The 13,192-nt window shown below is 43.1% G+C and overlaps 1 protein-coding gene across 4 annotated transcripts in view; it reads right to left on the reverse strand.

Moving 5' to 3' along the window:
• Positions 1-471: 471 nt before the first annotated feature.
• LOC120722304 (low-density lipoprotein receptor class A domain-containing protein 4-like) overlaps positions 472-13,192 on the reverse strand; it is a 246,493-nt gene continuing 233,772 nt past the window's right edge. For all 4 annotated transcript variants that reach the window (XM_040013253.1, XM_040013252.1, XM_040013254.1 and 1 more), the window contains 3 exons: positions 12,690-12,844; positions 11,020-11,070; positions 472-7,743 (listed from right to left, as the gene is read on the reverse strand). In XM_040013253.1, the coding sequence (XP_039869187.1) occupies positions 7,150-7,743; positions 11,020-11,070; positions 12,690-12,844 (800 nt within the window). In that variant the 3' untranslated portion in view covers positions 472-7,149. The remainder of the gene's footprint in view (positions 7,744-11,019; positions 11,071-12,689; positions 12,845-13,192) is intronic.

Below are 13,192 nucleotides of genomic sequence, written 5' to 3' on the forward strand. Positions count from 1 at the left end.
TGGCCCAAACCAGTGATGCTGAAAAAAGGTATGTATGTGTGGTTTAAAACTTAATTGAGAGCTTGACAAAATCTTGAAACTACTTCTTTCTCAAGACTCACTGGTGCCTGTAGCCTACATGCTTTACAGACTCCAGATAAACTGAAATATAAAACACGGTCCTGCAATATGCGATGTGAACCGCATGTGTCTTAATTGTATCATAGCAGCCAATTAACCTACTCTGTGTTTTGCATGTACGTGCGGCGGGCTTTCACCTGCATTGCCAAGCAACACAGAAAAGCAGGTTAATAAGGCCGTGAAGCTGCTGACCCGCCTTAAATCCTGCTCGCATGTTATTTGGCCGCTTCAGCGAGGACAGATAGAGAGCCGAGTGGCAGGGCTGCCCACACCGACTTCACAGTAATCACATTACAAAACCTTATTATCTATAGAAGACTACAGGAACAAACAGGCAGAACAACAGAGTAATCACTTTTAAAGTTTTATTCATTACGCTGCAGTTTGACTACAGCATAAGTACAAGCATAAAATCTTTGACTACAACAGCACTTAGAGCAACATTTTTTGATTTTTTTTTCTTTTCTGTAAAAGTATTGCAATAACAGACCTTAGGCCTAAAACCTATTACATCACAATTGCTTAAATAAAAAGAGGCAAAAATACACAACAATTTTACCTCTGTGTTTGTGTGTATGTGTGTGTATTTTATATTATATATATATATTTATATAGATATATATATAAAATCACACACACATTGTATGGTTACTGAATACAGCCATATATATCTAGATTTGAGCACAGAGGGGGGAGAGGAAGAATCATTTTTGTAACGAAAGCTAAACGATGTTACAAAACCCATGATGGAAGCAGTCCTATGTTAGCTGTCAAGACTGAGAGAATACCAAACTGTTGACACGATATCGTCGTCATTAAAATCAGGAACAGTAAAAAGAGCTACTTGTGGTCTTGTCAGCAGTCGAGTACACATTTCTGAGAGAGAGAGAGAGAGAGAGAGAGAGAGAGAGAGCACTGCGAAGAGAGAAATCAAATAAAAGATCAGTCTGAGCCCGTTAATTCTTCAAGCTAGTGCAGGAAACGAAAAAGAGAAAGAAAAACTTTTAAATTGAAATTAAAGGAAGAGGAGAGCCGAGCGGCACGCCAGCCAAAGTTACAATAGAGACCATTTCCAAATATAAACTACACAACTGCCACTTATTTGGTGCTTCAAAGAGAACATGGCGCGTTGCTATGTACATCGTCTATAGATAAGAATGAACATGCTCTGCGGTTATTGTACAGTGGAGTTATTTTCAGTACATACTGTAAATAAATGACTGCAGATTAAACATGACTTTTGTTTTAATATACTGTGCCACATATAACATTATAATGTAGAAAATAATCGTGAAAAATAACAGAGGGAACAAACAAAAACAAAAAAAGTGACAGTTTGAACGGCTTTTTTCCCCTCGCTCGTGCCATGCTGGTGCAACTTTCCAAACTAAATGGATTTTTTTTCCTTCTTCCCCTCCATTGATGGTTTTCCTCTTTGACAACCATGCAATTAAAAACTAGAGCTGAAATGCCTAAACATCCAGCCGGACCAATAAGCAGAGCCCAGTGTGCTCAGCGAGTTTTTACACTTTGGCAGAATTACAAAAACTAAAAATCAGACGTACAGAGGAGCACATTCTCCAAGATCATGGAGAAGTGCTGACAGCTCTCGTGTGTGTGTGTGTGAGATATATGTTTTCTTAAAAGATCTGTATAATAGAGCTATACATTTGTTAGTTGGTCAAAAGAAAAATCATCAGCCAGTGCCTAAATGATGGCTGGCACTGTGACAGAAGAATCCGACAAACACGTGAATATCGTCTCTCAACAAGGGTCCTTAATCCCGAGGTTGTCTCGTCCTCATAACAGACTATTCATAGCAAAATATTATTATTAAGTAGTAATTTGTATTTGTGTTGCAACCATTTTCTAAGCGTACTTTGCAAACCACGTTTTCTTATTTTTAAAAAAAAAGAAAGAAAAAAAAAAGACAAAGCACATTTTTAACTGTAGGCATTTACAAATTTGATGCTGCCTTCTTAAAATTCTTATATCGTCTATACATTATATTACATTATTCACAACATCTTTTTGTGGTTTCTACCCATTGGGTAGGATATGTGCATAATATATTCAAGTTATATACAGCACCTTACAAACAAACATAAAGAAAGACAGACTACTGAAAAAAGCACCGTTGGAAGTGAGGCACAACGAAGGTGGGAGCTTTTTGAGTGCAAGTGGGTTTCCTATGTCTGCTCCACACGGGTCACATTACTGCTTGGAATGGCTTCAGTGGCTTCTCTAGGAGCGACCGGTCCTGTCTGGCACAATGGCCGGTGAGCAACTGCCGCACTCAAAAAAAAATAAAAATAAAAATAAAAAAAAAGTTCAAGGTGGAGCAGCAAGTTTGGAAACAGGCACACTGTTGCTCATTGGGAGGGAGGGTGGGTGCGTGGGTGTCGCTAAATTAACAAGAGCTTGAGAACGCCCCAGAATCCTAAATGTCGGAGCAGACTCATCCGTCCAAGACTTTAGAGAGGGGGGAAAAAAAAAAAAAAAAAAAAAAAAAAAAAAAAGACAGAAAGGATCGCTTTTTGGCCGTCCTCGCACTCTGCTTCTCTATTCTGCCAGACAGGCGGCGATGAAGCCACCCTCGCGGATTCCCAGCAGCAGTCTGACTGAGGTGTGGTCTGCTCAAACATGAACGTTAGGCACCTTATTTACTCACATAATAGTAACATGCAAACCTCCTTGTAGAAAACATAAAATTCATCTTTGTATCCTCCATTTACAAGCTATGACTGCACAGAAAGAACAAGCAGAGAACAAAAAAGAAGAAGGAAAAAATATATTAAAAAAAAAAAAAAAAAAAAAAGGGGGGAAGAAGATGTGGGGCTGGAGTAGGTCAAAGGCCAAAAGTGTTGGGACAATCTTTGCTAGGTAAACACACCTCTGCTCGTCTGAAGTCAAAGTGTTGGAACACAAGGCTTGATGTCTCAATACTTGTGGGTTTGACTGCAAAGGGCCAGATTTCTCTCCTTCTGGTTGATGTGAGGGGGGGTGATACAAAGACTTTGGGCGGGTTGGGGTGAGCATGAGAAGCAGCAGTAGCAACAACAGTAGCAGCAGCAACAGCAATAGCAGCGATGTGATCTCACTCACACACACACAAACAACAAAACCTTAGAGTCAGCTGATAACCACTGGGACATTCAAACACACCGATGCCGACGGGGCTTCCGTTCAGACTGACTGAAACTTTCTTATAAGTGACTCATGAGTGTGGAAGGAGGGGGACAAACATACATGAAGAACCACTTCCTGCTTCCACCTCAGCTGTTTGGCATGATGCCATCGAACACTGCTGCACTCGTCCAATAATCACCCGTGTTCATCTGGCAGCAGCAGGTGTTCTACACCGACACATTTCATTTCATACTACAGAGGTTTGTGTATTCGTCATACGAGACCTCATCAAGTTTTTCTTTGTTGTGCGCTGACAAGTAGTGATAAAAGATGTTCAGCCTGGTGTTACTTTATATTTTTTCTTGTCAACAAATCCCATGAAAAGATTCATAAGTACTGCATGTTCCCAGTGCACCCTGGGATTCAGTGTAAAATGTTACAAACCCAACACAGCCTAATGGAAATAATTTAAATGAGCAGTTTAAACAAGATTATATCAAATGATCAGACTACATTTTACACGTGTCGCTTAAATTTGATCCTAGCAGCTCATCCCATAGGTATGAGAAGCACGGTCTTGCTGAAATAAGCAGAGGCTTCACTGAAAGATCATCAGGGTGGGACCACATGTTGCTCCATCACCCAGCATTACTGAGGGTTTCATCTGGCACGAGCGTGGGCACAAACACGTTTTCCGTTGCAGTCTTCAGAGTATCGTATCACTAACCGTCTTTACTGAAAGACGATCCTTTCTAATCAAAGATGCTATGGACCTGTTGCCAGTTAGCTGTGAAACATCCTGCAACTTCTTCAGCTTTTCTGAAACATCCTGGCAACAAATTCACACATTTTCCTGAAACAAAAATGATCTGCAAACGTGTTATTGTTAGCATGTTATTCCCATGAGCTCGACTGTGGTTGAATAACAGTGAGTCGCACCGGAAAGCATGTTCCTTCATTACCAGCACGCAGCCGTTTACATGGACTCACACAGCCTTCCTGTGGGTGCTAGTGCCCACTAGAGCACCAAATGTGTTTGAGCTTAAAATAGTCCTCAACCAGTCCAAATCTAACTAGAGCCACGTGTGCAGCGTCCAGGTGCTGCACCCACCTCCCTGTGAGCCTCACGCTGAAAAATCCACTGGTTGGATTTTTTTTTTTTTTTTTTAAAAAGGCTCCACTAACAGACCTGTCATAATGACTCCCACGTACAGAGCTTTAAAATCGTGACAACAGTGGACTGTGAAAGCAATTGCTCTTCGACGATGAATTTTGGCATCACCAAGAAACACACTAATTTAACCTTGAGCCAAATGCTTCTTTTAAATATTGTGTCTCTTCAGCAGAAATGAATGGAACTGGTGCTTAGTGCCGAGTGCTACAGACGGGGTGAGGAGGTCACAAAAGTATTTAGACACTTTCATGGGATTTGCTGAGAGTAGGAAAAACATCAAATTCATACAACCTTGTCCTCTGATCTTGAAAAGAAAGCAGAGCTTTCGTTTTTCAAAGATTTAATACATGGAGGGACTATAAAGACTGCACTTCACTCAGAAAACAAGCATGTCCCGCGTGCACGCCGACGTGCTGAGGCTGTACTGCTAGCACGCCTGGAACCAGTACGTAGTATGGAACAGACTCACATCATCATCATCCCAGCTGGGCTTTTCCTTTTTGGGGTTTGCTGGATGCGTCCACTTTGTTTGAGGCTCACTGTGATGTCACCTTTGCACTGTGACAATCAAACATGGAGCATTTCTGCCTTTTTAAGAAAGACACTCGACTGTATCCCGATGAAAGCTGAACTGAAGCTGTGTTAAAGAAGTAATATGTCCTTGAATGGTTAAACTGGAGTCAGTTAATAAATCATTCAGTTACAATCTCTCTCTCACACACACACACACACACACACACACACACACACACACACACACACACACACACAAAACTCCTGCAGGAGCATTAAGTGCTTTTCTGTGTTGTTAAAAGGTCTGACCAACAAACGCACACGTGTACACACTTATACAGTGAGGAGAGGGCTGCACCAGCACGCTGCCGAATGAGAACTCCACTCCAGTCTCCACTTTAAAGGGCTCGGCGGACTCTGCATCATTTGATCGCACTTTTTCTGCACACGGATGGATGGATGGAGTGATGACGAACAGTGTTTACCGGAGACGCCGTTAGAAAAGGGGGGAGGGGGACTGGCGCAAACAGGAAAGAGAGACAGATAAAGCGCAAGAGCAGAGGAGAAGGCAACGATGAGCAGAGAAAAAGGCTAGATTTTCAAAAAGGTTTTTTTTCTGTGTTTCTTTTACAAAAAGGAGCCTCCCATAGCCCTTTGACTTTGACCACAGACAATTTTCCTTTAAAAACCTGATCTCTGTGCTGACAGACGCAGACAGGAATCTTCACTTTGTGTCATTCTTTTGTGGCTTTAGAAACGTGAAGACGGAGAGTTGAGCCTTCTTTTTTTCCCCCTCCTTCTTCTTCACATATTTTGTGTTTTTCTGTGTGGGTTCGAGTTCAGTGTGGTGGCTGTTGGCAGAATGCACTGTGCAAGATGTCTGAGACGAGCATTTGGGGAAGGGCGGTGGACCTGGATGCAGGGAAGGGGGGCGAGAGGAAACATCAGGTACTCAGCAGTCAGGGTAGATTTGAAATGAGAAGAATCTGCTCTGACCACCTGCTAGACACACCCTCCTTAACAGGGGCCGAGGGCTTTTTTTTTTTTTTTTTTTTTTTTAAAACTTGATATCAAAACAGCTGGGCTGATATCTCACAAACCTGAGCCTGGATCCCACTGAATCCAGCCAAGCTGTGTTCAGGACTCTAATCTTTGCTCACTTCCTCTGGTGGTTAGTTATAGCACGCCATCAATCCAGCAGCTGCTCATGAGGCAGATTACCCCCCCACCCCTCCCCATGATGTGAACGCAGACATGAAGCAGTACAGGTTATTCTCTTACTAAGTCTCACTGTGCCTGTGGTGTAAGCAGACAGAGATGTTTAGGCTGGGTACAAGGATTTCTTGCGGTTTTCAAAAAAGGAAGGACATAAGCTTATAATACTTGTTTTTTTTTGTTGTTGTTTTTGTTGTTGTTGTTGGGTTTTTTTGTTTTGTTTTTTTGTTTTTGCTCCCAATTGTTTAAAACAACTTTGGAGCCAAAGTTCAGTCAGTCAATCAGTCCATTCACAAAAAGGCCAAAAAACAAACAAACAAGACAGGAAATTAAAAACATCGCTGTTATAACATAACATCATTTCCCTCTTCTCTTTTACAACAAAAAGATAGTGCAACTTTGAGATAACGTTTCTTTTGTGTTTTCAATGTTAAAACGAGTCATTCCCCCCCTTTGTTTTGCTTCCTTGTGAACCTTGGCACTAAGATTTGGGTTTGTGAGTCTCTTGTTTCGTTGTGTTCTCTGTAAAGTCCTTGATTCTCAGTTCTCGCTTTGTGCACAGATCCCGGTCCAAAAACAGAAAAACAATGAAGAAAGAAGAAAACAACAAACCCCCCCAAAACTGATCCCTCCTCAGTTCCTGGGGACAGCGGCATCGCCGCCAGGGGGAGTGGGGGGGGGTGAAAGAGAAAACTGTTTCAATCTGTGCTAGCAGTGTGGTTCTTTCTTAAAATAAGGAGGAAAAAAAAAAGTCTGGACACAGTGCGTACATCCTGTCCCAGCAGTGCTAGCGCATGGATGAAATGAGATCAGTTGTTGGTTCCTCTCTTTGCTCGTTTCTGTAGCTAAAGTTGGTGTGTTTGTGCATGGGAGTGTGGAGAGAGGACGTGAGAGACAGAGCGATAAGAGACACCCCGGCTTACAGGAGGTCTGGGGTGAACGAGAGACACAGATCTCAGTCTGGGGTGGGTTGCCCTACCTCTCCCCTCCCTGTTTCTTCACACCAAGTCCTCTGGTTGGCCGTCCTTGGCCTTGGCAGGTACAATTGTGCTTTCTGATTGGCTCTGCTGCTGGATTGTCCTGCTCCCCAGCCCCCCCGGCCTCCCCACCCTCTGGTTATTGCTGTGCTGGTGTAGAAAGAATGCTGAGCCAGGGTAGTGGCCTATCACCTCGCTGTATGCTGGCGGGGGGCCCTCCATACGCCCGTGGCTGCTGGAGTTGGCGGCACTGATGCCCGAGTTACTGCTGGGCGGCCTCGGGCCACCGCCCCCCATCCCAGCCCCTCCTCCCCCTACCCCTCCTAGACTCCCGCCTCCTCCCATGTCGATCAAGTCACTGTCGTAGATGGTCCGGTTGGGCGGTGCCCTCACCGACTCGCGGTTCAGCTCCATCTGCTGCTCGGGGTCACGGAGCTGGAGGGTGCAGGGTCCCTGGTACGGCGGTGGTTCCTCCCCGTCCGACAGAGAGATGGTGGGCGGCAGGTCAATCTGATGCTGCAGGTAGGGGTAGGTGGGCTGGAAGCGGCTGAAGCGGTCACGCTGCATGAAGGAGGGAGCGGTGAAGCGATCCCTCGCCTGCGGAGCATATAACACCTGAGAAACAGAGCGAGACAGAGGAGTGAATGAGCTGGGACATGCACGAGGACAGGACAAAGATAAAAGCTTGGCTGTGAGCTGGCTGGCATCAACAGGAACTCGATCAGTCTTAATACCAGTATCTTTCTGATACACATACAACGTGAAAATGACCAAACACTCAAACTGATGTTCAGTGCAATGAACTCAGAGTCACTGTGTGATCTACAAAACTTCTGTTTGAGCTTTTGGGAATAATTCAGCAGCTCATCGTTAAAAATATATATATTTTTTTTTTAATCATTAAAATCATTTTCATGACCAGTCAGCCTTGTGAGTTAATGACACTGTAGCAGAAAAAACTACTTATCACGTCTGGCCTGCAATCCAAAATCCAAATCTATCAAACGAGCAATGAGGCTGGAAGCAACAAGTGTTTCTCATTTTATTTGTCAAGTGACTTATCTGTGATTATTCATCCATCCCAATTCATTACCTGTAATTTTTAGAGTCATACCCAGAGTCTATTAACAGTTTAGCAGTTCTGACCTTACCCTGTACACAGCCTTCATTTGTTTATTCTGTTTTGGTCACAGTGTAAACCAGTTATAGCCTCACAGCAAGTCACATGATGCTTTCTGCATAACAATCATTTCTGTATACGCTGATTTCACGCAAGCTTTTGCTGGGAGACGAGGCTCCGTACAGTGAAGTATGGTTACCATGCTGCATATTTAAAATGAATGATATCCTGGTGCAGCAACGGCACACGCCAGCGTGCCACCAATTAGCTGTGACAGACATTACAATGTAATTACAGTAAAGAGGAAGAAAGGAGCCCGCACTCAAACAGAAAAACATTCAGCACACCGGTTCATCCACCAGCTTTTGTCAGAGATCTTCACCTCAATTAACTCTTCAGACTGTGACGGCATGATCCATTTCTTCATTTCTCACATTTCTATCCAATTCCACACATTTCCACTGTGTCGAGTCATTATCAGAGGGAACCCATTTCAATTAGTGACTGCGGCTCTAATAGCCAACCCCCACTGACAAGGCAGTCTGGGTGGAGAGAACAACAGACGGGGGAGGGAGGGGGTTTTAGAGGATCAGGGCAATTGAAATGGAGAGACGGAGTGAGGGAAAGAGTGGAACTGAAAGGATTAAAAGGAAAGGCTACTGAGATAAGGAGAGAGAAAGAAAGAGCACAGAAATGAAAGGAGGAGAAGAAAGAGGCAGGGAGATAAAACGCGAGAAGGGAAAAAGAGCTGAAGGCAGAGAGAGAAAGGACAGAGATAGACAAATAGACAGACGGCAGGGGGAGAAAGGTGTGGAGCTGATAGAGGGAGCAGAGCGCAGCAGAGCGGGGCAGCTCTCAGACGTCTGTCTAGACAGTGTCAGGGGAGGTGTTGCTGATTAATGACGCACCAAAAACCATCCAACCCCCCGCCCTGCCACACAAACACTCAGTCAGCCCCCATCCCTGCATCCATCAGCCACCCACACTCAGTGGCTGCGTCTCCCTCTGCGTTCGTCTCTCCGTGGCCTTTTCCTTAGTTTCCGGGTCTCTCTGGGTGCACACGTCGTTTTTACGACTCTCTCTCTCTGCCGCATAAATACTGGGGCACTTTAAATCCGACTTGGTGCTACAAGCCAGTAAAGACTGCCAAAGTGCATCCACACTTGCCAGCCAAAAACTTTCACACAGCCTCAATATACTATTATCTGCAACTAATCAATACTACCATATGATTTTCCAGCAGTCTTTTAACCCAGCGCATCTCTTCCGACCCTGACTCGGAAGCTCCTCCATCTGGCATCAACGCAATTAAGAGATCAGATCACCAGTCACAATGAGTATACTGGCATTTGTTTGTGCTTTTGTATTCACGAGTCTTTGAGAACATGCCAATTTTGATCTTGTTTTGGAGTACAGTGCCAGGCATACCCATTGCAACACAGTGTGTGAGCTCCAATTCCTGCACGATCAAATATTTACCAGCAAGCAAAAAAATGCACATATCAGGCTCTCTGGGCCCTGACTGAACCGCCAAACAACTCTACAAGGGCAAGCGCTGATAAATAAGCCAACAAAGACACAAAGAGAAGCTGAGAGGAAATGGATGTCTTTTATAACGGGGCGAGCAGAGCGTGGAGATTAGACAAAAGCCATCCCTGAGTGTGTTCAGGTCTCCTTTCTCTGTTTTATTCCTTTTAATTACCATTTTTACACACTGCACTTCTCTATACAGACTCTGAATGCCAAACTGTTAAATGCACTTTTATCATCTATGTTCTTTTCATTGCATTTTAGTTTGATAAAAAGGTATGAATTTTGGGGTTCTGTATTTGTTGTGTTTATTTGTAAGGGCTGCAGCTACTTGAAAATAAAATATTCAGCAGCAGAGAGCATCTGATTGTAAGCCTTTAAAGATCACTTGGTTTTTCCACAAGGACAAACACTGAATTAACCCATAACCAGAGCTGCCAACGAGGTTTTTATTAATATTTAAATTGCTTCCCTAAAAACGAGGCGAGAAACTAATTTAGCGTCCTAACCAAATGAACCAAGTCCAGGTGGTCACACTGTGATTCTGACTGAGATGCAGCTGCAATAAATGTGTCAGATTATCAAAATTTATTCAGCCATACGCTGCAGTTAACAATACCTCTACACTCTTCTACGCACTCTGCCTACAGACAAAATCTGTACTGAGGAAGGATACTGCGCTGGGCTGAATATTTGTTGACATCATCATTGCACGTTCATAGTTTTTTGTTTGTTTGGAGAGACCATCAGTGTAACTGTGTTCTTTTAATTTTTTTTAAAAAGTGCTGTTTTATGCATTCATTGTTTCCTTATAGTTGCGATGCTGACAAGAGTCATTGTCTCCATTTAGTTCTTTATACCTTACTTTGTTAAAGGTTTGAGAATTTCTAAAAGCTCCTGCAATTCAAGGAAATTCCTGACAGAAAATGTGTCCAAGGATCACAACTGTTTCCAGATCCAATGCTCAGAGAAAAAAGACCAACAACCTTATCACAGTAACTTAACTGGTTAGAGGCTACACACTCAGGAGCCTGCAGACAGCCAAACTAGCAGAAATTTTAGTAAGAACTTGCTGAATCTACTGAAATTCAATATTTGTAAGTTTACATATAACAAGTGTAGACAAAGCAATACTCAGTTTCATTGTGGAAAAGTGAAGTTTCATTCAGCTGAGCACTCGGCTCCTGTAACATGCGGCATTAGCTGAATGTGTTTATCGGGAGTCAGTGTGGTAGTCTTACCTCCGAGGCACCTTGCCGAGAGCCGCTGTCTGAAGGCCACAGGCACCCGTCCTGCACATGGAGACACAAACAAAGAGGAAGGCAAAGGTTCAAAAAGTCCCCGGGTGGGCTGAAGATTGTTGTGTTTGTGCTTCAGTGGGATGCTCAGGTTAGCAACAAAAACAACATATTACTAGAGATGCATAAACAGGACTGGTCCAGAATTTAAGATGAGAAAAATACATGTAAAAGAAAATGTAAAAATGGTGTCATCAGGTAGCCTGTCCAGGTGAGCAGCTCCCAATGTAACAATAAGAATCTGAGCTGACCAAATATATGCCCAGATATCCAGTGCTGGATACTGAGGATGAGCTGGGGCTGGGCTCTAGGGATAAAATGTGTAATGCTTTAGAAGTCTGCAGTCATTACGGTTTGCTGTGTCTGAAAAGGATTTTGATGTGACACCATTAACAAACTTTCTTACTTCACAGCTAAAGAACAAAAAAAGGAGAAGAAAAAGAAGAAAGCATGAATTTAAAAAAATAAAAAACAACAACAACAAAAAACCAAAAAGTAACAACTTAATGAGGACACAAAAGATGAAACAGCAGCACTGAGAAATGCCTGATGGCTTCAAACCCAAAATTCTGCCCTGCTTGAGAGCACAACAAAAGACAGAAGACTCCATTTTAAAAATAGGCAGGATAAAAGCTACAACAAATAAACACAACTGTCAAATAATTGCAGTTTCCCCTTCATCTACACTTGACTGGAGGATCTTTTCTCAGACAGCACAGTCAACAACATTTAGCTGGGGTTTTTTTTTTTGTTTGAGGAGGAGGGGGGCAACATGAGAAGCATAAACATGCATAAATACTGTTTTATTCATGCATCTTTTAGGGGTAAAGGTCATCAGCTATTCTTCCAATTTGCATTCAGTGGGCTTGTTGCTTTCTGATGTTGCTTTGTACCTCGCTTTGATTGAATGATACACAGCACAGAGTGGCAGGAGGAATCAAAAAGCAGAGCTTATTAGCTGAACACTAATATTCAAATTGTTGGTAACAGTACACCAAAGCTGACAAATCATTAGGCTGAATATGTTTATGGATCCATAATGCATCATGTTTTGAGCCTGAGTCTATTTCAACGCACATAAATAAACTGTGTGTGTGTGTGTGCATGTGTGTTTGTCCCAGAGTGTACATGTCAGTACGGGGGCAGAGCGGCTGCCGTCTAGACGGCGCTGTAGTGAATTAAACATCAAGGCCTGACAGAGTCTGGCTCTGAAGAAACCAATTCAGCAAGTTCATCTAACAGACACGCGCGAAGACGTTACCTCGCTGAAACTGGGACAGAAACTCAGACTGGGATAAAAGGATTCATTTAGCTCAGCACAGCTTTACTGGGAACATACTGGTAAGCTATGTTTGTCCTGCTGCAGAAATACAGAAATGTACTGTCACAATGAGTAGGCAGGGACATTCAGTGAGAACAGATGAACACACATGCGCGCGCACACACAGACACCAGTTTAGATCAAAATGTTACTGGCATGGATGCTGGGAGAACAGTGCCGTCTGAGCCACTCAGTACAAGCAACACAAACAAACAGTCTCTTTTTAGCTCTCCCTTTCTTTCTCTGTTTCTCAAACACCCACCCGCCCACAAACCCACCCACCCACACTGACCTGTTGTAGGGCATGGTCATGCCTGCGGGCCTGGCTCTGCCTCGTTATGAAAGACCAGGTGGAGAGCTTGTAGTGGTTGAGCAGGCAGATGATCACCACCACCATCACAGTCATCACAACGATGATGATGATGATCTGAACAAACTCCAGTTCAGCTGCACAAGCACATGGAAAGAGAGGAAGAGGATTAGCATCTAACTTTTAGAGATTAAAGGTACTTTAGCAGTTAATGACTACTCTTAATATCAAGTTATTTAAAAAGGAAAAAAAAAAAAAAAAACACATCACGTGGTTTCCAGACAAATCTGCATCATCTCCAAAACACCCAATACATTTTCTAAGAGCACAAACAGACCGACTGAAATATTTAATTTTGTCCAATAAACACTTTAAAGCAATTCAAATTTAATCACATGCGGGGAAATAAGATTTGAGAATGTTTCACACACATCTTAAAAACTGCCTTCAAGTGAAAATCACATTATGTAGCAGAGATAGTGAAC

Source organism: Simochromis diagramma, unplaced genomic scaffold (assembly GCF_900408965.1).
Source record: "Simochromis diagramma unplaced genomic scaffold, fSimDia1.1 OVJJ01000618.1, whole genome shotgun sequence".
NCBI lineage: Eukaryota > Metazoa > Chordata > Actinopteri > Cichliformes > Cichlidae > Simochromis > Simochromis diagramma.